Below are 27,842 nucleotides of genomic sequence, written 5' to 3' on the forward strand. Positions count from 1 at the left end.
GTGGTATCAGGTCAACAAGGGCAAGGAAATTTATTTCTGGTTACCACCTACAGCACCCCAAGAAAAACCTTAAGGCACTGGATACTGCAAAGGCTTTGGGCCTGACAGCATTCTGGCAATAGTACTGAAAGACTTGTTCTCCAGAACTGGTCACACGCTAACCAAGGTGTTCCAGCACAGCTACAACACTGGCATCTACCTGACAGCGTGGAAAATTTCTCAGATTATGTCCTGTCTGCAAAAAGCAGGACAAATCCAACCTGGCCAATTACACACACACACACACACACACACACCACCACCACCCCCTGCAATCAGCCTACATGCAATCATAAGTAGAGTGATGGAAGGTGTCATTGACGGTGCCATCAAGCGGCGCTTACTCAACAATAACCCCGCTGATGCTCAGTTCGGGTTCCATCAGGGCCGTTCAGCTCCTGACCATCTCCAATATACGAAATAGGAGCAGAAGTAGGCTGAATGGCCCTTCGAACCTCCTCAACCATTCAATAAGATCATGGTTGATTTGTTTGTATTTTGAGTTCCATGTTCCCATCTACCCCCAATAACCTTTAATTCCCTTGCCTAACCAGAATCTATCTACTTCCGCCTTTAAAAATATTCAATGACCTGACCCTGCCTCCCCCGTCTTCTGAGGCAGTGTGTTCCAAAGTTGAACAACTCTCAGAGAATTTCTCCTCATCTCTGTCCTGGGTCAAAATCCTGGAACTCTCTCCCTAATGGCACTGTGGGTGTACTTACACCACAGGGAATGCAGTGGTTCAAGAAGGCACCTCACCACCACCACCTTGTCGAGGGCAATTAGGGATGGGCAATAAAAGCTGGCCTAGCCAATAAATGAATTTTTAAAAAAAGACCCGCCGCCTCCATCTTCTGAGACAGAATGTTCCAAAGTCGCACAACCCTCTGAGAGAATTTCTCCTCTCTGTTCTAAAAGAGCAACCTTTAATTTTAAAACTATGTCCCCTAGTTCTGGACTCACCCACAAAAGGAAACATTCTTTCTACTTTCACCTTGTCAAGACCATTCAGGATCTTATGTACTTCAATCAAGTCACCCCTCACTCTTCGAAAATCCAGTGGAAACAAGCCCAGTCTGTCCAACCTTTCCTCATAAGACAACCCACTCATTCCAGGTATCAATCCAGCAAACCTCCTCCAAACCGCTCCCAACTCATTTCCTTCCATCCTTAAGTAAGGAGACCAAAATTGAACATAGTATTGGAGATGTGGTCTCACTAATGCTCCATACAACTGAAGCATAACATCCTTTTATGTTCAATTCCTCTCATAAAGGATAACATTCCATTAGCCGCCTTGATTACACGTTGCACCAGCATATAACTTTTTGTGTCTCGTGCATGAGAACACCTAGATCCCTCTGCACCTCGGAATTCTGCAGTCGTTCTCCACTTAAGTAATACTCTGTCTTTTTACTCTTCCTGTCAAAGTGAACAACTACACGTTTTCCCACATTATACTCCAACTGCCATATTTTTGTCCACTCACTCAACCTATCTGTATCCATCAGCAAACTCCTCATGTCCCCTTCACAACATACTTTCCTACCTATATTTGTCTTGTCTGCAAATTTAGCTACCATCCCTTCGCTCCTCTCATCTAAGTCATTGAAATAAATTATAAAATGCTGAGGCCCTGGCACAGACCTCTGCAGGACTCCACTCGTCATATTCAGTCAATCAGACGAAGACCCATTTATGCATAAAAGAGGCAAAATATTGCGGATGCTGGAAATCTGAAACTAAAACAAAAAATGCTGGAAAAACTCAGCGTGTCTGACAGCACCTGTGGAGAGACACAGAGATAACATTTCGAGTCTGTTTGACTCTTCAGATCTGAAGAAGAGTCATACGGACTCAAAACATTATCTCTGTCTCTCTCTCTCTCCACAGATGCTGTCAGACCTACTGAGTTTTTCTAGCATTTTTTGTTTTCGTACCTATTTATGCATACTCTGTTTTCTGCCAGCCAGCAAATCTTCTGTCCAGGCTGATATGTTACCCCCTTCACCATGAGCTTTTATTTTCCACAATAGCCTTTGATGTGGCACCTTATCAAATGCTTTCTGGAAATCCAAGTACAGTACATCTACAGGCTCCACTTTATCCACAGTGCATGTTACTCTTTCAAAAAACTAGAATAAATTGGTTAAACATGATTTCCTTTTCATAAAACCATGCTCACTCTTCCTGATTTACCTTGAGTTTCTCCAAGTGCCCAGCTCTAATCTCTTTAATGATTGACTCTAACACCGTCCCCATGACAGACATCAAGCTAACTGGCCTATAGTTTCCTGTTTTTTGCCTGCCTCCCTTTTTGAATCGAGGGTAATATTTGTGCTATGACACAGCAATTGGTAAAGGCTAAGTTGTTTAAATCCCAGAGGGGAAACTTGAGCAACTGTCATAACCTATATTTTCAATTGGCATGTTTGAGGTGCAGCTCTGAATTCAGGAATAAAACCACCAAGCCTCAAAAGGTTTTTTTATATAAAACTAAATTAAACATTTATTATTTTACAACAAATTAAACACACACACGTCTACCAATTACTATCATAACTTTTAAGCCAATCCCCAAATTAGTCGCTCCCAGGTAAATCTTCACCAAGGCAACAATAACCCATAGACTGTAAACAGACACCAGGCAAAGCACATTTGACCATACAAATTCAAAATGTGATTCCTTTGTGCAGACTGTTGTAGGCTTACAGGCTGGTTACATCTTAAATGCCTCTGATTCTCACACACAAACACCTTTTGGTTTATACCTAGCTTCCCCTTTGAATATAAATTTTCCATTGTATTACTAGGTTTTTAAATTTTACCTCTCCTGACAATCCTTTCATTCCACCAATTTTATAGCTAGGTGCAAGATTTTACCCATTCTTTTGAATGGTTTATTTAAAAATGCAAATTGCACTTTACCTTTTAACTAACTTGCATTTATCTAATTAACATCTCAAACCACTGTACAGCAAATCACCCAGACTAGCTGGCTTCAATCCAATTAAGACACACACACACTCTGTCAGCAACAATTCCAGTTTAAAAATCATTTCCAATAACATTATAGACAATCTCTTAATGACAATTTGCTACTTTCCAGTCTGATGGAGTATTTCCAGAATCTACTGAATTTTGGAAAATTAACAACAACACGACCTAGTTAGCCACCTCTTTTAAGGCCCTAGGATGAAGTCCACCTGGACCCGGAGACTTATCAGCCCGCAGCTCCATCGGTTTGCTTAGTATTGCTTGCCTAGTGATTGTAATTTCACCAAGTTCCCCTCTCCCCTACACCTCCTAATTTACAGCTATTACTGGAATGCTTTTTGTATCCTCTTTAGTGAAGACAGAAGCAAAATATTTGTTTATTTCGTCTTCCATTTCCTTATTATCTACTATTAACTCCCCATTCTCACACTCTAGAGGACCAACACTCACTTTACATTTTTTCCTGTTTAAATACTTGTAGAAACTCTTGGTATCTGTTTTTGCATTTCTCGCTACCTTCCTCTCATACTCTACTTTCCTTCTCCTGATTAACCTTTTAGTCATTCTCTGCCATTCTTTATATTCTAACCAATCATCTGACCTGCCAATCATCTTTGCGCAGTTATATGCTTTCTTCTTAAGTTTGATGCTTTCCCTAACTACTTTAGTTAACCACAGAGGGTGGGTCCTCCCCTTAGAATTTTTCTTTATAGTGGTTAATATTTATCCTGAGTATTCTGAAATATCCCCTTAAATATCTGCCACTGCTTCCCTATTGATCTATCCCCTAGACTAGTATTCCATTCACTTCAGCTAGCTCAGCTTTCATTTCTGCACAGTTGCTCTTATTTAAGTTTAAAATACTTGTCTGAGACCCTATCTTCTCCCTTTGAAACTGGATGTAACATTCAATCATATTGTGGTCACTGCTACTTATGGATGCCTTCACTCTGAGGTCATTAATTAATCTTGTCACATTACACAATACCAAATCTAATATAACCTGCTCTCTGGTTGGTTCCAGAACATTCTGCTCTAAGAAACTATCTTGATAGCATTCTATGAACTCCTCATCCAAGCTACTACTCCCAATCTGATTTTTCCAGTTTCTATGTAAATTAAAGTCACCCATGATTATTGCCATCCCTTTATCACAAGCACCCAATATTTCTTCTTGTATACTTTGTCCTACATTGTGGTTACTGTAACAGGACCTGTAAACCACTCCCACTAGTGACTCCTTTCCCCTAATATTCCTCATTCCCATCCAAACTGATTCTACATCCTGATCTCCTGAACCAAAGTCATCTCTAACTGTTGCACAAATGCCACTCTTGATTAACTCACCAAGGCTCCTTCACTAGCACCTTCCAAACCCATAACCTCTACCACCTAGAAGATGCATGGGAGCATCACCATCTGTAAATTTCCCTCCAAGCCCACACCATCCTGTCTTGGAACTACGTCATTCCTTCATTGCCGTTGGGTCAAAATCCTGGAACTCCCTCCTTAACAGCACTGTGGGTTTACCAACACCACATGGACTGCAGTGGTTCAAAAAGGTGGCTACACCACCACCACCACCTCAAGTGCGGTTAGGGACGGTCTAGCCAGCGACACCCACATCCTGTCACGACGATGGAAAATTGTGACTGGGTGATATCTAACTATAATTTCACCAGCTAATCAAAGACGTATTGAACTGTTGAATGAGGACCTGTTTCTTTTTAAATACAAGAAAAGACACTGACCAAAAATAGCTACCACCTTATGTCTGGTACTGTAAGCTGATCACTTTTCTGGGAAGTTCCTATTTCGGCTGCACTGCAGACCAGCCCTGACATGTTGCAGGGAATTTCACACCTGGGGCGTGTTAAGGTCCGCTTCAAAAAAAGGACTCTTGGAAGAAAGGCATTAAAAAGGCAGAGTGCTGGATTTAATCAACTGTACTTCTGTCAAGGCTATGGGGAACTATTAGCTAGCCAGGATACACCCAGCAGACACTCAGACCCCCCCACCCCACCCCACCACACCCCACTCGTGGAGACATCTCTAGTTGGCTTCAACTATCTTGAAATATCAAGTTTGAGATGCAAGATCAAAAATATGATTACTTGTTCTATAACAACAATTGCAAGACATGTTAATCAAATTCCTTTCTTGGAATATAAAGACAGAAGGTTTTTAATAATTCGTTTTGCCAAGCCAGAAATGAAGAGAATTAACCTGCAAAAAACTGCTGAAGGAAGCGTTAAGGCATCTAGCTTCCCCCTCCTCCCTCTCTAGCGACAAAAAGCAAAGCCCATCGATTTCTGGGAGATGGATCACGAAATTAAAAGGGAGGAAGTTGTTTCCATCAAAGTGCAGTTACCTGGACTTCAGTTCAATTCCAGGATTTTAAAGGAGGCCAGTAACTTCAAACAGCTGTAACGTTCAGCTATCTATGCTTCAAGGACAAGCCAAGGACTTAATCGTATACGCTTTTAACTTTCACTTGGACCCTTACTTCTGATATGCTAATCTATTATTAGTTTTTCCTTGGATTTAGTATCTAATAAACTTGCTTCTTCTTTGACTGGAGAAAACCAGGTTTGATTGGCTCCTTATTAAAAAGTAAATACATTCGGATTGGAAAAGGCATCTACAGGGAAAATAACAGAGCTTTGTTGCAACTAACCAAGGAGACTGAATAAAGGGGAGCCTCCCTTACCTGGTCGTAGCAAAATATAAATAAATGACAAAAACAGGCTGAATTTAATGTTTCCAGGAGATGAGAAAGAAGAAATAAGGGAAAGAGAGATTATATGAAGAGACTGGCAGCTAACATAAAAGGAAATCTTAAACCCCCTGTAATAGTATAAAGAATAAAAATGTAGTAAGTGGAGAGTTGGGGTCAATAAGGGACTAAAAAGGGAATTGGAGCAGAAGGCATGACTGAGATACTAACTGAGTACTTTGCATTTGGCTTTACCAAGGAAAAAGATGCTGCCTAAGTTAAAGTGAAAGAGGAGGTAGTTGAGATATTGGATTGGATAAAAATTGGGAGAGAGGAGGTTTTAGGAAGGTTGGCTGCACTTAAAAATTGATAAGTCACCAGGATTGGATGGGTTGCATCCAAAATACTGAGGAAAGTAAGAGAGGATATTGCGGAGGTACTGGCCATAATCTTCCAATCCTACTTGGTTTTGGGTTAGTATCAGAGGACTGGAGAATTGCAAGTATTACACCTTAGTTGAAAAGAAAGTATAAGGATAAACACAGCAAATACAGGCCAGTCAGTTTAACCTTGGTGGTAGGAATGATAATCTGCAAAATTAAGAGTCTCTTTGATAAGTATGGATTAATTAAGGAAAGCCAGCACACATGTATAACAGGCAAATTATGTTTAACTAACTTGCTTGAGTTTTTTGATGAGGTAACAAGAGAGGGTTGTTGAGGGTAATGATATAGCGCATGGACTTCCAAAAAGCATTTGATAAAGTGCCACATAACAAACTTATCAGTAAAGGTGAAGTCCATAGAATAAAAGTGACAGTAGTGGCGTGGTGAATAGTTGGTTTTAGACTGGAGAAAAGTAAACTTGGGGTTCCCCAGGGGTTGGTACAATTTAAAATTTGTAGATTACACAAAACTTGTGAACTATAAAGGTATTAATAGACTTCAAGAGGATATAGGATGGTGAAATGGACAGCCATGTGGCAATTGAAAGTTACTGTGCATGAAGTGATACATTTTTATAGGAAGAATGAGGAGAGGCAATACAAAATAAAGGGTGTGTTTCCAAAGTGGATGCAGGAACATAGGGACCTAGGATACAAATTGTTGAAGATGGCAGGAGAGGTTGCGAAAGTGATTAAGTAAATATTTAACGGCATAGAGTACAAAAGCAAGTAAGTTATGACGAACCTTTACAAAACACTGGTTCAGCTTCAACTGGAATATTGTGTTCCATTTTGGGCACTGCACTTAAGGATATGAAGGCATTAGAGAGGATGCTGAAAAGATTTACTAGGATGATTCCAGGCATAAGGGACCTCAGTTACGTGGATAAGTAGGGGAAGCTGGGGTTTTTTTTGCCTTGAAAGAGAAAGTTGAGAGAGTGTTCAAAATCACAAAGGGTCTAGACAATAGATAGAAACTGTTCACCTAGGCTGAAGGGTCAAGAACCAGAGGGCACCAATTTAAGGTGGTTGGCAAAAGAACCAACAGCAGCATGAGGAAAAACATTCTTACGCAACAAGTGGTTAGGATCTGGAAGGCACCGCCTGAGAGTTTGCTGGAGACAGATTCAAACATGGTTGCTCTTGCAGACAGCTGGCACAGATTTGATGAACTGAATGGCCTCCTCCTGTGCTGTAGCTATTCTATGACTCTCTATAATGGTAATTTTGATATGGCAAACTATCTTAATGTTACAATAAAAGCAAAAACTGCAGATGCTGGAAATCCAAAACAAAAACAAAAATACCTGGAAAAACTCAGCAAGTCTGGCAGCATCTGCGGAGAGGAACACAGTTAACGTTTCGAGTCTGAATGACCCTTCAACAGAACTAAGTAAAAATAGACGAGAGGTGAAATATAAGCTGGTTTAAGGTTGCGGGGGGGGGGGGGGGGGGGTGGGTGGGGGGGTAGTTGGTGGTGGGGTGGTGGGACAAGTAGAGCCAGTGATAGGTAGAGATAACCAAAGATGTCACAGACAAAAAGACAGAGAGGTGTTGAAGGTGGTGATATTGTCTAAGGAATATGCTAATTAAGGGTAGAAAGTAGGACAAGCAAGGTACAGATAGCCCTAGTGGGGGTGGGGAGGGATGAAGGAATCAAAAAAGGCCAAAAGGTAGAGATAAAACAAAGGATGGAAATACATTTAAAAATAATGGAAATAGGTGGGAAAAGAAAAATCTATGTTAATTATTGGAAAAAAAGGAAGGGGGATCGGAAAGGGGGTGGGGATGGAGGAGAGAGTTCATGATCTAAAATTGTTGAAGTCAATATTCAGTCCGGAAGATGCTGTTCCTCCAGTTTGCATTGAGCTTCATTGGAACAATGCAGCAGGCCAAGGACGGACATGTGGGCATGAGAGCAGGGTGGAGTGTTGAAATGGCAAGCGACAGGGAGGTCTGGGTAATGCTTGCAGACAGACCCAGCATGATGCCACCACCAAACACAACTTTCCTTCACCCCCTCGGCGGCATTCCGCAGGGATTGTTCCCTCCAGGACACCCTGGTCCACTCCTCCATCACCCCCTATACCTCAACCCCCTCCCATGGCACCTTCCCATGCAACCGCAGAAGGTGCAACACCTGCCCCTTCACTTCCCCTCTCCTCACCGTCCAAGGGCCCAAACACTCCTTTCAAATGAAGCAGCATTTCACTTGCACTTCCCTCAATTTAGTCTACTGCATTCGTTGCTCCCAATGCGGTTTCCTCTACATTGGAGAGACCAAACGCAGACTGGGTGACCGCTTTGCAGAACACCTTCGGTCTGTCCGCAAGCATTATCCAGACCTCCCTGTCGCTTGCCATTTCAACTCTCCACCCTGCCCTCATGCCCACATGTCCGTCCTTGACCTGCTGCATTGTTCCAGCGAAGCTTAATGCAAACTGGAGGAACGGCACCTCATCTTCCGACTAGGCACTTTACAGCCTTCCGGACTGAATATTGAGTTCAACAATTTTAGATCATGAACCTTTCCGATTTTCCCCTCTTTTTTGCCAATAATTTAAATAGATTTTTCTTTTCCCACCTATTTCAATTATTTTTAAATATATTTCCACCCATTGTTTTATCTCTACCTTTTAGCTCATTTCGATTCCTTCACCCCACCCCACCCCCTAATAGGGCTATCTGTACCTTGCTTATCCTACTTTCTACCCTTAATTAGCACATTCCTTAGATAATATCACCACCTTCAACACCTCTATCCTTTTGTCTATGAAATCTTTTGGTTATCTCCACCTATTACTGGCCCTACTTGTCCTACACACACACACCACCCCCCCAGACCAGCTTATATTTCACCTCTCTTCTATTTTTACTTAGTTCTGTTGAAGGGTCATTCAGACTCGAAACATTAACTGTGTTCCTCTCCGCAGATGCTGCCAGCCTTGCTGAGTTTTTCCAGATATTTTTATTTTTATCTTAATGTTGTATTAGCTAATATTATACAGCATTGTGCAGTGAACATTAGACCATAAGACATAGGAGCAGAAATTAGGCCATTCGGCCCATCGACTCTGCTCCGCCATTCAATCATGGCTGATAAGTTTCTCAACCCCATTCTCCCGCCTTCTCCCCGTAACCTTTGATCCCCTTACCAATCAAGAACCTATCTATCTCGGTCTTAAATACACTCAGTGACCTGGCCTCCACAGCCTTCTGTGGCAATGAATTCCATAGATTCACCACTCTCTGGCTAAAGAAGTTTCTCCTCATCTCTGTTCTAAAAGGTCTTCCCTTTTCACTGAGGCTGCGCCCTCGGGTCCTAGTCTCTCCTAATGGAAACATCTTCCCCATGTCCACTCTATCCAGGCCTTTCAGTATTCTGTAAGTTTCAATCAGATCCCCCCCCCCCCCCCCCCCCCCCCATCAGGTGTAGACTCCATCGAGTATAGACCCAGAGTCCTCAAACGTTCCTCATACGTTAAGCCTTTCATTCCTGCGATCATTCTTGTGAACCTCCTCTGGACCCCCTCCAGGGCCAGCACATCCTTCCTGAGATACGGGGCCCAAAATTGCTCACAATATTCTAAATGTGGTCTGACCACAGCCTTATAAAGCCTCAGCAGCACATCCCTGCTTTTATATTCTAGTCCTCTCGAAATAAATGCCAACATTGCATTTGCCTTCCTAACTACTGACTCAACCTGCAAGTTAACCTGAAGAGAATCCTGGACTAAGACTCCCAAGTCCCTTTGCAATCTAGATTTCTGAATTCTCTCCCCATTTAGAAAATAGTCTATGCCTCTCTTCTTCCTACCAAAGCACTTGACCTCACACTTCCCCACGTTATGCCTTCTGCCACTTCTTTGCCCATTCTCCTAACGTGTCTAAATCCTTCTGCAGACTCCCCACCTCCTCAATACTACCTGTCCCTCCACCTATCTTTGTATTATCTGCAAACTTAGCCAGAATGCCCTCAGTTCCTTCGTCTAGATCATTAATGTATAAAGTGAAAAGTTGTGGTCCCAACACTGACCCAGTGGAACTCCACTAGTCACCGGCCACCATCCTGAGAAGGACCCCCTTATCCCCACTTTCTGGCTCCTGCCAGGCAGCCAATCTTCTATCCATGCTAGTACCTTGCCTCTAACACCATGGGCTCTTATCTTACTGAGCAGCCTCCTGTGCGGCACCTTGTCAAAGACCTTCTGGAAGTCCAAGTAGATAACATCCATTGGCTCTCCTTTATCTAATCTACTCATTACCACCTCAAAGAATTCTAACGGATTTGTCAGGCATGACCTCCCCTTGATGAAACCTCGCTGACTTTGCCTGATTTTACCATGCACTTCCAAGTATTCTGAAATCTCATCCTTAATAATGGACTCTAAAATCTTACCAACGACCAACATCAGGCTAATCGGCCTGTAATTTCCCATCTTTTGCTTCACTCCCTTCTTAAACAGGGGGGGTTACATTAGCGATTTTCCAGTCCTCTGGGACCCTCCCTGACTCCAGTGATTCCTGAAAGATCACCACTAACGCCTCCACATCTCTTCAGCTATCTCCTTCAGAACTCTGGGGTGTAATCCATCTGGTCCAAGTGATTTATCCACCTTCAGACCTTTCAGTTTTCCTAGCACCTTCTCCACCATAGCACCTAATGGCCACCATACTCACCTCTGCCCCCCGACTCTCTTGAACTTTGGGGATGTTACTCATGTCTTCCACCGTGAAGACTGACGCAAAGTACCTATTCAGTTGCTCTGCCATTTCTTTGTTTCCCACTACTATTACTCCAGCGCCATTTTCCAGCGGCCCAATGTCCACTTTTGCCTCTCTCTTACCCTTTAAATATCTAAAAAAAAAAATCTTGCAATCTTCTTTTATATTACTGGCTAGTTTACCCTCATATTTAATCTTTTCCCTCCTTATTTCTTTTTTAGTTGTCCTCTGTTGGTCTTTGTAGGCTTCCCAATCCCCTGGTTTCCTACTGTTCTTCGCCGCATTGTATGCTTTCTGTCTGGCTTTTATGCTGTCCCTGACTTCCCTTGTAAGCCATGGTTGCCTCGTCCTCCCTTTAGTATGCTTCTTCTTCCTAGGGATGAATTTTTGCTGTATCTCCTAAATTACTCCCAGAAACTCCTGCCATTGCTGTTCCACCGTCTTTCCTGCTAGGCTTAACTCCCAGTCATTTCTGGCCAGCTCCTCTCTCATGCTTCTGTAGTTGCCTTTATTCAACTGTAATACCATTACATCTGATTCCAGCTTTTTCCTCTCAAATTGCAGGGTAAATTCTATTATATTATGGTCACTTCCTCCTAAGGGTTCCTTCACCTTAAACTCCCTTATCGAATCTGCCTCATTACACATCACTAAATCTAGAATTGCCTGTTCCCTAGTGGGCTCCACCACAAGCTGCTCCAAAAAGCCATCTCGTAGACATTCCACAAATTCCTTTAATTGGGTTCCACTACCAACCTGATTTTCCCAGTCTACCTGCATATTGAAATCCCCCATGATCACTGTAATCTTGCCTTTCTTACGTGCCTTTTCTGTCTCCTGGAGTATCTTGTATCTTGTGCCCCACATCCTGACAACTGTTCGGAGACCTGTACATAACTCCCATTACAGTTTTTTTACATTTGCGGTTCCTCAATTCTACCCACACAGATTCTACATCATCTGACCCTACGTCGTTTCTTGCTTTCGATTTAATTTCATTTCTTACTAACAAAGCAACCCCACCCCCTCTGCCAACCTGCCTATCTTTTCGATAGGATATATATCCTTGGATATTTAGCTCCCAGTACTGATCCACTTGCAGCCATGTCTCCGTGATGCCCACCACATCATACCTTCCAATTTCAATCTGCGCCACAAACTCTCTTACCTTATTTCGTATACTGCGTGCATTCAGATACAGCACCTTCAGTCCTGTATTTCCCTTCCCTCTTCTCATCATCGTCCCTTTATCTGATGTGCTCGAAGTTAGATTCCTAGCCCTTTCCAAACACTCTGTCCTACTTTGTGTTCTGGCGACTTTAATAGCCTCTCATGGGCTCTCCTTTCTTTTCAGTTTTTTCTTATTTTCCATGAAGTTGAATCCCCTACCACCTGCTAATCTGCTGCTTTGTTTCCCATTAATTGGAGTTTTACCCTTCCCTTCCCCTCCCCCCCACAAAGTCCTGTTGACCACCCTATTTACCCTTTTCCCTAGAACATTGGTCCCAGAATGGTTCAGGTGGAGACAGTCCCAAAGGTACAGATCCCTCCTGTTCCAATACTGATGCCAGTGCCCCACGAAATGAAACCCCTCTTTCCCGCACCACTCCTTTAGCCACGTGTTTTCTTCCCTTATTCTCACGTGCCTATGCCAATTTGCACATGGTTCGGGTAGTAATCCAGAGATTATAACCCTTGAGCACCTGTTTTTTAATTTAGTACCTGATAATCCCAAAACAGGTCCTCTTTCCTAGTCTTACCTATGTTATTTGTCTCGACGTGGACCACAACAACTGGATCCTCCCCCTCCCTCTCTAATGTCCTTTCCAGCCGGTCAGAGATGTCCCTCACCCTGGCACCGGGCAGGCAACATACCATGCGGGACTCTCGATCCTGCTTACAAAGGATGCTATCAATTCCCCTAATTATAGAATTCCCTACAACTACCACTTGTCTTTTTACTCCACCCTCTTGCATGGCCTCCTGTGCCACAGTGCCGTGGTCAGCTGGCTCATCCTCCCTACAGCCCTGTTCCTCGCCCACACAAGGGGCAAGTACCTCGTACCTGTTGGACAAGGTCAAGAGCTGAGGCTCCTCTGTTCCTGAACACAGGATCCCTCTACCTGCCTCACTTGCAGTCACACCCTGCTGATCCTGACCATTGACCGAATTTGAGGTACTAAATCTACAAGGTGTGACCGCCTCCTGAAACAAAGCATCCAGGTAACTCTCCCCCTCCCAGATGTGCCGCAGCGTCTGGAGCTCAGACTCCAGCTCATCAATTCTGAGCCGGAGTTCCTCCAGCAACCAACACTTGCTGCAGATGTCACTGCGGCTCGCAACGGGATCTGCCAGCTCCCACATCATACAGCTACAACACATCACCTGCCCAGCCATCTCTACTTAGTTAATTAATTTATTAATTAGCTTTGCAGTTTTTTTTTACAAATTTGGTGCAGATTTCCTACCAACCAATCAGGTCACAGCTTTCCTGTGACGTCACTTTTTTCAGTTTTGACTTCAGTTACTCTGTGCCCTGAGGTCACCGCTCCGGTGCTCCTCCCTCCGAGTCTGTTCCCTGGAGACAAGACCGCGAATCCCCAAGGTAAGCTAGATTTATACTCACCACTCCGGTACTCCTCCCTCTCAGTCTGCTCCCAGGATTTACTCACCAATCAGCTGCTTTTTCTTTAAAATCCACTTGCAGAAGAGTGTCCCTCGCGGGTCTGGTGCACTCCTGATGGCACTGCCTCTTCCTCTTTTTTTTAGGTTTGAGAAGGAGGGTGGGATGGAAACACTACAGCAATGTAATGTTTGGGGCTATTCCATTCTTGACAGTGGGTCCTCCTCAATTCCCACCTGAGTCGCGGTGTCAGCACTGACTTCTCCCAGAATGCTTCAGTCACTTGTCACCAGCGCCCTCTGTTGGATCATAGAATGCACAGGAATGGGTAGAATTTCTATTGATGCCCTGTGCACTTGTATAGATGTATGTTGTACTTTACAAATTAGGTTACAAATAATTGACATTAAGTGAGGTTTAAATAAGTGCAAAATAAATTAACATGTATTAATACCGAAGGAATGGAGTTCTTCTTTTCAGCTTATTCTCTAAACAAAAGTGTCTGCTGACTGAAAGCTTTGCTTCCATCCACATTATAGCATGATTGTAGTTGATTCATTAAGTTGACTAAATAATTTAAGTACAGGTTGACTTTTATTGTATTGACTAGTGTTGGGCAACAGGATTACTTTTTTAAAAAGTTAAATTGGTGATAAACCACTGTTCTTCATACTAGAAGTGAAACCTTTATTGTAATTGTCCCTTTTCTATTAACATTGACAGAATTTAAGTGAAGAACTAGTGGAAGAAGCATCAACATTGAACAGAGTAGGCAAATACAAAAGGTACTGATTAGGTGATACAAAGCATATGTTTTAAAGGTCTGTGTTCTAGGAGGAGGAGAAAAAGAGAATTCCACAGTCTTGAGATACTAGGAAGGAAGTGGTTTGATTAGGTGACATTACTGAATCACAAATTCAATAGAATGAAGTGTCCAACACAAATAGGTTCCTTCCACAAGGAACCTTATTCGACTCCTATTAATCTACTGTTTTTCCTTTCTGTAGGACTGTCACCAGATTTGCAATCAATGGAACAGATTCGCCGAATCATGAGACCAACAGATGTTCCTGACACAGGTAAAGCCTATCACAAAAATCTCAGTGCAGCCTTTAATATTTTGTTGTTTTGAATATTTCAGTTAGTGTTTTGAGATTCACTTTGTCGTGTATGTGAATATGATAAACTGATTCCAGTAACAGTTATTTATGTTTAAATGACAGCTTAACTTTTGTACTGAGTGATAAACACTTATCACTCAAAATGCCTTGATACTTTATCTTCACTCAGCACCAGAGAAACAAATTGCTGCATGACTTGCATGGTGCAGAAGTAAATAACCTAATTTGCATGCCAAAAGTAGTGTCCTCAAAAATAAATGTATTTTAAAATGAAGCACATTAATCCGCACTTGCAAGCAATTTGACTAACTTTAAGGAGAAGACTAAATAATATGAGAAATAAATAACATGGCCATCAGACCACTATATAAATGATTCAAACGTCAATATCTTCACCAGGATTAAATTGGCACAATCATTCTCTCTCTCATTGATGTTTAACCTCAGTTTGAACAGCCTTTTTCATTTTTTGTGTAATCAAAGATTCTTTTAATAAAACTTATGATGAGTATTTGCAACATAGCCTTCTTAAAAAGTGATCTCTACATAATTTCACTTGAGTTGAAACTTCTTTTTCCCAAATAAAGCTTTTCAGTAGATTTTGTCTGGAAAAACAGTTCATTTTTGTAGATTTTTCATGTTTTCTCAGTTTTTACAAATCTATTGACGCCTATATTTTTTATTATTTGAATTTTTTCAATACATTCCCCCCACCTCCCACTTAAGCCTCCATCTTGTACTCCATTGCAACGCAAGGGAACATGCAGTCTTAATTCTCACTCAAGCCCGTTTGTCTGACTTTGCACCATCATGGTATACCAGCGGTACATTCTTAAAGCCGGTATTGCTGTAAATAATGCTGTTTTAATGAATTTGAGGTTTTTTTTGGCCCATTAATAAATCATTGTAATTGGGTTTAGCAGCCATTTTGTCAAATCTTCCCTGAAATTGACTGCAAACCTATGCCTTGCATTTCAAGATCATTAGGGGAAACCTAATTGCAATCTGGCTCTTACGATTGGGAACTGGTGACATCGCTCATGAAAAACATTACAGGGACCCCTGTCCAAAGTATTGTGCTGTGAAATACACAGAGTAAGATTTCTTACATTGAAGGCTGTCCATAGCCCATATTTTGAGTGTCCATCACTTGAGTGCCTCTCTTATAATGTAAAATATTTTTGACCTTTCTGTAGTGTTTGTATTTTACAGCTGTCTTGTCATTTGAGTGTCCATTGGACCAGGTTTCACTATTATTAAGATACACACTTGGTAGCCTTTTTATGGGACTCTTTTATATCGGCGACGTGGAGCCAACATCAGGTACATTATTCTCCCAAGAAACAACACTCTTAAATGCACGTGACTGTGCCTTATATTTTACCTCCATGTTGAAGATCAGTGGCCTACGGCAGGCAGGCATCCACTGAAAAATCAAGAGAAAATGGCACATGGGGATAGCTTTTCTGTTGTTACGATAGGAGAGCAAACACTGAGTAAAGGGGTCTATTTAGTTTGTGCTCATCCTTAAACCAAGCACAATTTAATTTGCTTCACAAGAGACTTTATTTGACTTGACAAACAAAAGTTTGATTTTTATTTTGCCTTATGATTTTATGATCTCCAAAGGCATCAATAACACAAAAGGAGCCCCTCGTTGTCTGCATTACATGCCGCCTAGCCAGCAATGCTCATAAAATTATACACATCTTTTAGTTTTAACTTATGGAAAATTTTTGCTTGTGTCACGTTCCTGGAGGAGACTTTTTTGGAAACTGTGTGAAAGAGCATGAGGCATTATCTTTTACTGATAAGGTGCCAGTGAATCTCTGTTCTGTGCAGAACGTGGATTTTCCCATTTAGGGTGATACAAAGGTTAGATTACTCTGCAGGAATGCATCCAAGGAATGAGGTCATTGAGTAACACAGACCTCCCCAAACAATCTCACCCGCACCATGGCAATATGCAGCACTGTGCTTTCAAACATCAATAAAATTTTTAATAGAACATTGTACAGTGACAGGAGAACAGTAAACATGTTAGAGACTATTTTGTTCTCCTGCAGTTGACAGAATTTCACAAGATTGTTGATGGTAAGAATGCACCAAGTGGTTCCAAGCCTGACTGCCATTTTTAACCTTCAAGTTACCAAATGATAACGTGAATGTAACATTTGATCATCCTGAGCCATGCACTTTTTATTTAAAATAAAGCTTTTGAGATAGAGAGGGTTTGAGAAGCAATGAGTCAGATTATTCTTTTCAGTATTATTAATCAAGGACTTTTGTTCTCTTTCTTCTCTTAATCACAAAAGGCTAAATTTCTGCAGATTTCTTAGTATCAGGTAGGAACAGGCCAGTCAATGTACAAGTGAGCTACTTTGGTAGAATATGGTGCCATTCTTCTTCACTCTCTTCACCCTCTCACTTGCCTTGACTTCTCAGAACATGGGAACTGAGTAGGCCATTCAGCCCTTCGAGCTTGCTCTGTCATTCAACTAGATCATGACTGATCGCCTACCTCATTGCCGTTTCCCCATATGCCTTGATGTCATTAGTATCTAGAAATCTATCGATCTCTGTCTTGAGCTCGAGAAATTCCCTATGTTAATGAAGAGGTACTGATCAGAAGGCCGTAATTGCCATCTCGAGTGGGGACCCCATTCAGAGCTCTTATCCATTCAAGAGATATCTTCTGCTATTCACAGGTGCCTAGGATAAATCACTCACTTTTCCCGTCTGCGTGAGGCAGTGTGTGTGAAGAGGGGAGGAGAATTTTTTTTTTATAATATGGGAGAAAGGCAGGCCGTCTAAGCTTATTTAACTTATTTAGTTAAGTGATGTGGCTCATTCCTTTACAGAGCATTACATTTTCTACAAGTTAACCTATGGCTTTTTTAATTTTTAGTTGTCCAACAACTGCCCCCATATGTTAGGATTATTTAAAAGTGACCTAGAAAAGTCTAATGACTGCACAATTCTATGGCACTTGACATTCAGCCCTTGATGTCATCTCTGAGATTGCCCTCCTTAGTTTTATTGGATCAATATGCTGACCTCCCAATGGAGGAGTCCTTCTACACTTTTAATTCTTTGATATGCATATGTAATCTCTTTAGGTTTGCTGTGTGACTTGCTGTGGTCGGATCCTGACAAGGATGTTCAAGGTTGGGGTGAGAATGATCGTGGCGTGTCTTTCACCTTTGGAGCTGACGTAGTCAGCAAATTTCTCAACCGGCACGATTTAGATCTAATATGTCGTGCCCATCAGGTAAAAAAAAATTCTTACAAAAATATTCTGTAAATGTAACAATCTTTACCTGCAGCTGTGAAGTGCTTTTCGATTTAGAGGGAAGATGATGGTAGTGGTAATGTCTGTGAACTAATAATCCAGATGCCCAGGTTAATGCTCTGGGTACATGGCTTCAAATCCCATTATGGCAGCTGTTGGAATTTAAATTCAATTAATGAAATCTGGAATTGAAAGCTAGCCTTAGAAATGGTGACCATGAAACTCTTATCGATTGTTGTAAAAACCCATCTGGTTCACTAATGTCCTTTAAGGAAGGAAATCGGTCATCTGGCCTGGCCAGACTCCAGATCTCCATCAATGTGGTTGACTCTTAACTGCGATCTGAATTGACCTAGTAAGCCACTCAGTTCAAGGGCAATTAGAGATGGGCAATAAATGATGGCCTTGCCAGTGTTGTCCACATCCCATCAAAGATTTAAATAAAAAAAACTTCTGTCAGGGCCATTCGGCTCAGACTGCATTAGAGCCTTGGTTCAAACATGGGCAAGTGAGCTGAATTCCAGAGATGATGTGAAAGTGATTGCGAGGGCTCCTTGATGCAAAGTGGCTGAAGTCAAATCTAGCACAAAGGAAGGCGGTTGTGGTTGTTGGAGGCCAATTATCTCAGCACCAGGCCATCTTTACAGGAGCTCCTTAAGGCAGTGTCTAAGACCCAACCAGTACCTTTCTACTATCATAAGGTCAGAAGTTTGCTGCTGACCACAGTGTTCAGTTCCATTCATGACTCTTCAGATATTGAAGTTGTCTGTGCCAATATGCAGCAAGACCTCAAAAACATTCAGGTTTGTGCTGATTAGTGTCAAATAATATTACACCACAAATGTTAGGCAATGGCCATCTCTAACAAGAGAGAATCTAACTATCTCCTCTTGATATTTGATGCCATTGCTGAATCACCCACCATCAACAATTTGCCTTTGAGCAAAAACTTAACTGAAATATCGTGCCTACGAGTACAAGTCAGAGGCTGGGAATTCATCAAGAAACTCATCTCCTGACTCTGCTAAACCTGTAGTAAAATTCAGAAGTGCAATGGAATATTTTCCATTGGCTTGGATGCATGCAGCCCTAACACTCAACAAACTGGACTCCAGCCAGGACAAAGCAGCCTGCTTGATTGGCACCCCAACCATTTACTACTTCCGCTGCTGATACACATTGGCAGCAGCTTTATCATCTACAAGATCCATGGCAAGAAATTACCAAGCTTCCTTCAACAGCAGCTTCCAAACCCACGGCCTCTACCAACTAGAAGAGCAAAGGCAGTAGACGCATGGGAATACCAAACCCACAGCCTCTACCAATTAGAAGAGCAAAAGCAGCAAACACATGGGAATACCACATGTACAAGTTCTCCTCCAAGCCACACATCATCCTGACTTGGAAATGTATTGCTGTCACTGGGTCAAAACCCTGGAACTCCCACCCTTAAAAGCTACTCAAGAAGGCGGCTTATCACCACTTGCTCAAGGGCAATTAGAGATGGACTTTTACGCAGTTAATGTTGGCCTTGACAGCAATACCCGCATCCAATTAACAAGGGGTGGGAGGACGAGTCATAGGCTATTTTTTCTGAGATGGTTAAAAAAATTCTACATCTCCATATCTATCTTTGAGGTTTTACAAAGCCTGTCTGACTTGTATGGAATTTCTACAGTGTATTTTTTCCTGATGCAATGGGAACATTCATAGATCTGGAAAAGTTGCTTCAAACATCACAATAGAAATGCCTTGCTTGTGGTTTCATACACGTTACTGCAACAAAAGCAGGGAGTTGACCTAATGGTGTCACAGTTTTCCAGGTTATTTGTAAGATTTTGTGCCTTGATTAATTATATATAGTCCAAAGAATTTGCCTGACTCCACTTTCTATTCTTGGTGCAGAGTTTTTGCATGACTGAATGTCTAGTTGGGGAATATGCAGTAGTGTGGAGCTGAAAATAACTTGCAAAATCAGAGCGGAAAAATAAAACCTTACTTGCTCATGTAATAAACATTAATGTTTTGCAGGTGGTTGAAGACGGCTATGAATTCTTTGCGAAACGCCAGCTGGTTACTTTGTTTTCTGCTCCAAACTACTGTGGCGAGTTTGATAACGCTGGAGGAATGATGAGTGTTGATGAAACATTAATGTGTTCTTTTCAGGTACGTGTTGGTCAATTACTAACTAACCTCTTTCATGGCAGTGTGAAGTTTGTTGCACTGTTCGATTCAATACAACACATGCACCAAGTGGAGAAGAAATGGGCATACCCTTACGTCAGATGATAGATTTGCTGACTCCCTCCAGTTAACCTCTTAAGAATTTATTGTGTGTTTACTCATTTCGTCAGTTGAAGGATAATGGAGCAGCTATTAGAGGAACCAAGGGTAATGGTGTGATCCATGTAGCTCATTTTACTGTGATCCTAAAGTTAGTTAGTCAGTGTTCATGATGCTAAATTTTGCTGTTTTTAAAAAGGACTAATGGCCCCAACTTTCAGTATCCATTAATGTTTGGGACGAGGCAAAAGTAATTTTCTCAGATGAGCTACAGGTGACTGGCTTTCCAATTTGAGGTTGGCCTCTTCTGGCATCTACATGGTTTTATCTGATGCTCTATTTTTTAGCCTTGAATCTCAGCATTCCTTCATGATTAGACTCCCATATCATAGCTTGTTAAGGCTTTTTGAAAGTCCATGTACATGCAACCACTGCATTTCCCTATCCATTATATCTGTTGCCAACTCGAGGGACCCTTAGCAAGTTTGTTAAGCACAGTCTTCTTTTCTGGAATAATTGTTGGATGCTTCTCATTTTCTCCTTCATATTTTAGCCATTTCATCTTTAAAGATTCCAAGGTGTTTCATAGTGCAGGTGTTAAGCGAACAGGCCCTTAATTATCCAGGGTCAGTATGACTGTTTTTGAAAATGGGTATGGTATTGTCCAATCTCCAGCCCTCACTCAACAGAACCCTGAAATGTTAGCCATGATTTTAATTTCACTTAAGATGGTGAGTTAGGGTCTCATGCCCAATTTTTACCACCTGATTTCCTGCTCAGATGAAAATTGAGCCAGTTGTAAATCGACTGTCTAACCAGAACACACTATTTGTAGCAGGTGGGTGAGGTTAAAATTGGGGCATAATTTTTATTGCCTCTCCTTCTCCCTTTCCCTCAGTCTTTGGATCCCAGCACGTTTTCCTTTTAACCAACTGCTGTAATACATTTTACTTATCTCTCATCTTGCTTTTGACCGATTCAGTATTTACCTCATCCCCAATAGCCTTTCCTTTTGTAAAAACAGTTGCAAAGTATTTACACGTTCCAGCAGATTAACAGAAGAGGTGGTGACGTAGTGATATTGTCGCTGGACTAGTACTCCAGATACCCAGGGTAATGGTCTGGGGACCCGGGTTCAATTTGAATTCAACAAAATACCTTGAATTAAAAATCTAATGATGGCCATGAAACTATTGTCAATTGTCATAAAAGCCTATCTGGTTCACTAATGTCCTTTAGAGAAAGAAATCTGCCGTCCTTTCCTGGTGTGGCCTACATGTGACTCCAAACCCTCAGCAATGCGGCTGGCTCTTAAATGCCCTCTGAAATGGTCTAGCAAGCCACTCAGTTCTCAAGGGCATTTAGGGGGTGGGCAGTAAATGCTGGCCCAGACAGCGGTGCCCACATCCCATGAACAAATATAAAAAAAAGATTCCTGCTCAACCTCTGCAAATTTACTATCCTCTCAGGCATTTTGTGGGAAGGGGTGGGGAACGATGATGGTGGCTCTTGGTGCCCTATATTTTGACAATTGACTAAACAGTGTTGTGCTCTATTCAAAATAACCCTGGCTGATTCACACTCTCATGACTCTTTTCCATCCCTTTCCCTCATTTATTTTTAGAGCATAAGAAATAGCAACAGAAGTAGACTAATCGGCCCCTTGAGCCTACTCTACCATTCAGCACGATTGTGGCTAATCCTCTCCCTTAGCTACACTTTCCTGCTTGCTCCCCATATCCCTTGATTGCTTGAGATCACAAATTTGTCTAACTCAGCCTTAAATATATTCAAAAATCCTCTGCAGTAGAGAATTCCAAAGATTCACAAGCCGTTGAATGAAGAAATTTCTCCTTAACTCAATCCTTTATGACCTCCGCCTTATCCTGAGACTGTGCCCTTGTGTTCTAGATTCCTCATTCAGGGGAAAGAACCTCTGTCTATCTTGTCAACCCCTTCAGAATCTTATGTTTCACCTCTCATTCCTCTAAACTCTAGAGAGTATAGGCCCCAATTTATTCAGCCATCCATCATAGGACAATCCAATCCGTAGCAAGGATTTTTAAATCTGAAACATTCTGTTGCAGTAATTGTTTATTTGATCATTAGGTCATATGAAATAGGAGCCTGAGTAGGCCATTTGAGCTATTGAGCCTGCTCTGCCATTCAATAAAATCATGGCTGACCTGATTGTGGCCTTAACTCCATTTTCCTGCCTGTTCCCCATAACCCTCAACTCCCTTGTCGATCAAAAATCTATCTCACTCAGCCTTGAATATGTTCAATGACCCAGCCTCCTCTGCACTGTGGGGGAAAGAATTCCAAAGACCCTCTGAGAGAAGAAATTCCTCCTTATCCCTGTCTTAAATGGGGGAAGCACTTATTTTTAAACTCTGTTTCCTAGTTCCAGATTTCCCCACAAGAGGAAACATCTTCCCAGCATCCATCCTGTCAGGGCCCCTCAGAATCTTGTGCTTCAGTAAGGTCACTTCTCATTCTTCTAAACTTCAATGAGTTTGGTCCAACCAGCAGAACCTTTCCTCATAAGAAATTTATTGCCATATGATAATAGTTTAGAAATTAAGAAAATGCTTTACTGTACAATCAAAGTCTCAATGGTGCCACCTCCAGCTAATGAATAGATCTGGGACTATGGAAAGTTCAATTCTGCCACAGTCTCTCCGATTGCAATGTGGGAAATGCTTGCTGAGATGAAGCCCTTGGCTGCTTGAGCCCACCTGACCAGCTTATGCCCATCCAGAACAATTTTGTAGTAAAAACAACGATATTTCCTAGAGCATTGTGTTACTGTGGTCTGTGTGTGAATGCGCTTTCCCTTCTGTTCTAAAACTTATTTCTGGATGTGCTATTTTCCAATAGCACAATCTATCCTTCTAATTTTTCCATCTACTCTGGCACTATTTCTAGAAAGAAAACAGTTGAGAGGTTTTCTTTTAAATGTCTCCTCTGTGTGGATTTTGCAAGTAGAGGCTGGGAAGACCCAAGAGAAGTATCTCTCCTAATGGAGACATTCTGGTCTGTCTGAGGACCAGATTTGAAGGTGCCTGGATTGTACGTTGATATTTTGGGTTCCGCATTTCTTTCCCTCCCCCCCACCCCCATATTAATATAGTGCTCCCTTCATTTCGAATTTTGGAATAGAAATCTTCAGACTTTTTGACCTTTGACGTCCATTTTGAGTCACTCCATGACATTTCTTCTTCAGCTTTGCATATATTTTTATTGTACCTCTTTGAAGTACCTTGTGACACTTTGTTAAAGGTATGATATGAATACTTGGTATTGAAAGTGCCACATACTCATTTTGAACTCGCATTTGAGCTCCCTGAATTGATCAGATTATTGTTCTGATCCATTAAATGTGTATTTTATGTCTGTTTTTAGATTCTAAAACCTTCTGAAAAGAAAGCAAAATACCAGTATGGAGGTCTGAACTCTGGCCGCCCTGTTACGCCCCCTCGCACGGCAAACCCGCCCAAGAAGAGGTGAATAGCAAAGACAGCCCCAAACACCTTATCATTTGTACACAGAGAAAGTTACAAGTATACCAGTTCATATTCTAAAGTATGTAACCTGTAAGCACCGTTCAACCATCTGCTACTGTCTTTGTGAGCCTCAAGCTTGTAAAAAGAAATTAAATAACTAAGTCTTTTTGAAAAAAGGTTTTCCAGTAAATACGCAGGTGTGGCATATTGTAATGTAAATCAATATAGTACAGTAACCAGTGCATTTTATTAATATTTTGTCTGGGCTGGGATGAAGGTTAACTAAGGCTGGGATGAAGGCTATCTTTTCAACCTTCAAACTTTATCTGGTAATCCCCTTGAATCTTGCAATGAAATTTACGGCTTCTGATTTGGTTATTTATTTGTGAAATATGTACCTGCAGATACAGATATGGTATAGGCACCATTAAGGCCTGTTGCAAAAACTATAGATGCAGTCTGGTAACTAGAAGCTCCATACAAGGACTGCAGTAGTTCACAATTAACCAGTCCATGGGATGTCTCATGTTGGTACCAGTATGGTACTATTTCATGACACAGCTGAACAGTACCAGTCTGGTTTCATACCAATTGATGCTTGCTGTCCACCTTTTTCTTCGTAGTCACACTGTACACTAACTTTTATATGGGGGTATTTATTTGCCCTATGGTAATTCTCCAAACTGGCTTCCAGGCAGTCTATACGGTACTTAATTTATAAAGACATTGTATGGAGAGAATTGAATATCAATATTAGAAAGTAAATTTAATGCAACGTAGCAGCAAACTGTTGAATTAAGTTTTTTGAAATGGTTAAAAGCCAGAGGAAAGTTCAAGGGAATGAGTTTTTTTTCCCCCGAGCTCTAGAATTAAATGTTTTAATATGTTTTTGTGTAGGGCTGCATGCAACTTGTGGCTCCCATAATTTACTGATTTCATTTATGCATGCATGACCCAGTTAATATCTGAACTGTTGCACATGATTTTGTGTCATCAGTAATCAGAAAAATTAACAAAGAACTCCAAGTCGCAAATCTTTTTCAAGCTCTAAAGATCCATCCCAGTCCTGAGAATTTACATTGTTGTAGGTATGGGGGAGGGGTGGGGGGCTGATGTTTGCTTGCCATAATTTGGGATGCCAGAGAATTTGAATGTACGCATTACGTAATAGTCTAAAGGTCTTTTCTTTTAAATTAAAACCACAGTTGCATGATTTACTTATGGAAAAAGCAGCCCTTGTTTTCATGGATTTGTGTTTATATTCTGAAGATTGAAACTGTAGCTTTCCAAAGGCAAAATCTGAAGTGTGCCGTCTTTGAGGGCTTTTCCCTTATTTATGTAAATCAGTTATACTGAAGCCTGAGGGCGTTATTCTGTTGAGATCGTTTGTTAAGGATGCCTATTTCTGTTGTTTTCAATACAATCTTATGCCTGATACAATGGTTTTATTGTTTCTTTTCTCTGCGAATTGTTGCTGTTTCATGTGTTAACCCTTGCACAGTCGATTGTTGCATCAAGAAGTCTCCAACTTTATATGAAAATTAGGAAGAATAATGTAAAACTTTAAATGACTAAACTGATTTTAGATCATAACTAAAAAAGACAAGTGCCATGCCACTTGTGATAGCCTACATAAAGTGGTGCTTCCTTCTGGAGTGCTTTCCTTTGCTTATTTTGTTTCTTCCAATGCCAGATAGTGACAATATTGCATTCCTTTGGAGCAAAAGATTCGGATTTTGCTGTTGTGCTGGGGTTTCACCCTGCCTGATGGTGGCATAAGCTTAGGGACTATATAATATTTCACCATTTATTGTTTTGCACTGTGCAGGGGTGGGTAAGGTGTTAAGATTTTATTATCTGTTTGTGAAGTAGGCATTGCATAAAAATTGTAGATAAGTGTTTATTTCTACGATTTATTTTAAGAACGTAACAGTTGAGGATTAAAAGAAAGGGTATTTGGCTTGAAATGCATCCCAGCTTTTCCATTTTAGCATCTAGATATTAAATAATGCTAATATTTCTGCTTTGCACCGTCTGGCTCCTAGAATATTCTAAACAATTATTACACTTTAAGTAAAGAAGTTTGTTTTAAATTTACCTTTTAATATTTTGAAATTATTTATTTTGGTTTCTCTCTCTCTCTCTCTCTCTCTCTCTCCTGACTTACTGCAAGTTCACCTTTACCATTTTACATATCGCAATGAGACCGTTCCATAGCCACTGCATTAGAACTTGAACCTCTCTCATCTCTTATGATTTATCCCCCTTAGATCCTCATTGTACCTTCTCTATCGCAGTACCCCACATGTGGTCTGAACAATACCATGTAAATCCTTCATAATTTCTGGAAACTTGTACATTACTGCCTGACTTTATATCCCCACACTCAATTAGTTTTCACATTGTTTCCCCATGTCATCTAGGTATTAAAAGTGAATTTACAATTACCCCAGATACCTTTCCAAGTATCCTTGTGTAAATTGAATTCCATTCATTATGTACTTGAAACATGTTTATAGAATAATGAGGAATATTACTTAACAGCTATCCGTGTTAAATTTCTGTTGCCATTTATCTGACCCATCCCTGTCTTCCTATAGATCGTTTGTTGACTCCTGTTCTGCTGCTGCTCTTGTTTTATTGTCAGAAATTTGCTAGCTTGTGTTGTAGATAATGGGCAAATATCCAAATATTAACTCCTTCAACATTCAACAGTTTTGCTCGCTTCTCCTCACTTCTGAAGTCTGACAGTATGCCTCATTTTTCTACTTTTTCAACAACTTATTATCCAGTATCATGTTTTTACTTCATTTTAAATATTTCTTGTAGAACATTTTCAACTCTTAAGTAAACTATTACTTGAAGTTACCATTTCTGCATACCCTCAGAAAAAGTTCAGAAAATTTATTGAGCAAGATCTTTCCAGTTCTAAATGAATGCTGGCTTTTAATTTATCAATAAGCATTCCTCTGGCTTCTGCCTTATAGTTTTAAATACTTTATCTGTAGGTAAGGCTAATAGGCCCATGTTTGCTTCACTGGCATTTTTAAATATTAGCTATTTTTCTCCTCCTCTTCACCTCCATAATGCATCATGAATTCTTCTTAAAATGTACTGATTTTGTTCATCAAATATTCATGTCTGAGTAAGCCTTGCCAAATATCAGTTAAGATTTATTGTGGTGAGGCCCTGGCTGGATTGATCAACATTTAACTATAAATGGCACTGTGCTTATGTTTTTGTAAAATAAAATAAAAATTCCCTTGGAAAAATTGGTAAATTCATCTCTCATCTCGGAGCCTATACCAGATTTTGCATCTGCTGGGTTTGTTTTGGGCCCATTCATTCAGCAGGATTGATTATTGTGCAACAAAAGACTATTTGGACAGTCAAGTCTCTGGAAAGAACTCCTTACATATTAATGTTGGTAGAAACTTGTTAACAGCAAATTAGCAGAAAATAGATAACAAAATTAAAACATTGTATTAAAGTGTACAGCTGTCACAGTATGGAACACAGCTGATAAAGACCCTTGTTTGTTTACAACAGCAGTTGCAGAAAAACTAGATATTTAAATTAACTTCTAAGCCTTTTTGAAATAAAATTGCCTGTTTTTGTTTATTTGTTTTCACTATTAAAATTCTTAGGATTAAGTGTTGCACTTACTTCCCTCAAACCTTCTTCCAAAGCATCGTGCAACAAAACTTTGTTCACTGCAAAATTCTTCAGGCTACAAATTTTCAGAATCCACTTTGTTTGTCATCTTTGAATAAATTTATAAAAACTCACTGCATTTTGTCAAATGTTATTTGTATATGATTGAAGACACTGTACGATGGGAACAAACAATGCATTCCCTTTAAAGGTGCAGTCTGTGGGCTAACAAAACGGCTATCATTCTATCATCTGGTAATTCTAGTTGTAAAATTGGGTGCCACAACAATTTACTGAGAATTGGAATCATTTGTTTCAGTCGCTATTCTGAATCTTTTGACTTACTTTGAGCGAAATGCATTGTGACTTTGAGTTGTCAAACCTTTCATGTTGATCTATAAACTGGAGTAATTGTGTGTTTTAGCCTTTTGCATTTGTTT

The 27,842-nt window shown here is 40.8% G+C and overlaps 1 protein-coding gene across 1 annotated transcript in view; it reads left to right on the top strand.

Annotated features, from left to right (window-relative positions):
- LOC121277837 (serine/threonine-protein phosphatase PP1-beta catalytic subunit) overlaps window positions 1-27,536 on the top strand; it is a 118,404-nt gene extending 90,868 nt beyond the window's left edge. The window contains exons 5-8 of the mRNA XM_041187517.1: window positions 14,554-14,625; window positions 17,787-17,938; window positions 19,991-20,125; window positions 23,648-27,536. Of these exons, the coding sequence (XP_041043451.1) occupies window positions 14,554-14,625; window positions 17,787-17,938; window positions 19,991-20,125; window positions 23,648-23,752 (464 nt within the window). The 3' untranslated portion in view covers window positions 23,753-27,536. The remainder of the gene's footprint in view (window positions 1-14,553; window positions 14,626-17,786; window positions 17,939-19,990; window positions 20,126-23,647) is intronic.
- The last annotated feature ends 306 nt before the right edge of the window (window positions 27,537-27,842 follow it).

The sequence above is a fragment of the Carcharodon carcharias genome, chromosome 5 (genome assembly GCF_017639515.1).
Source record: "Carcharodon carcharias isolate sCarCar2 chromosome 5, sCarCar2.pri, whole genome shotgun sequence".
NCBI lineage: Eukaryota > Metazoa > Chordata > Chondrichthyes > Lamniformes > Lamnidae > Carcharodon > Carcharodon carcharias.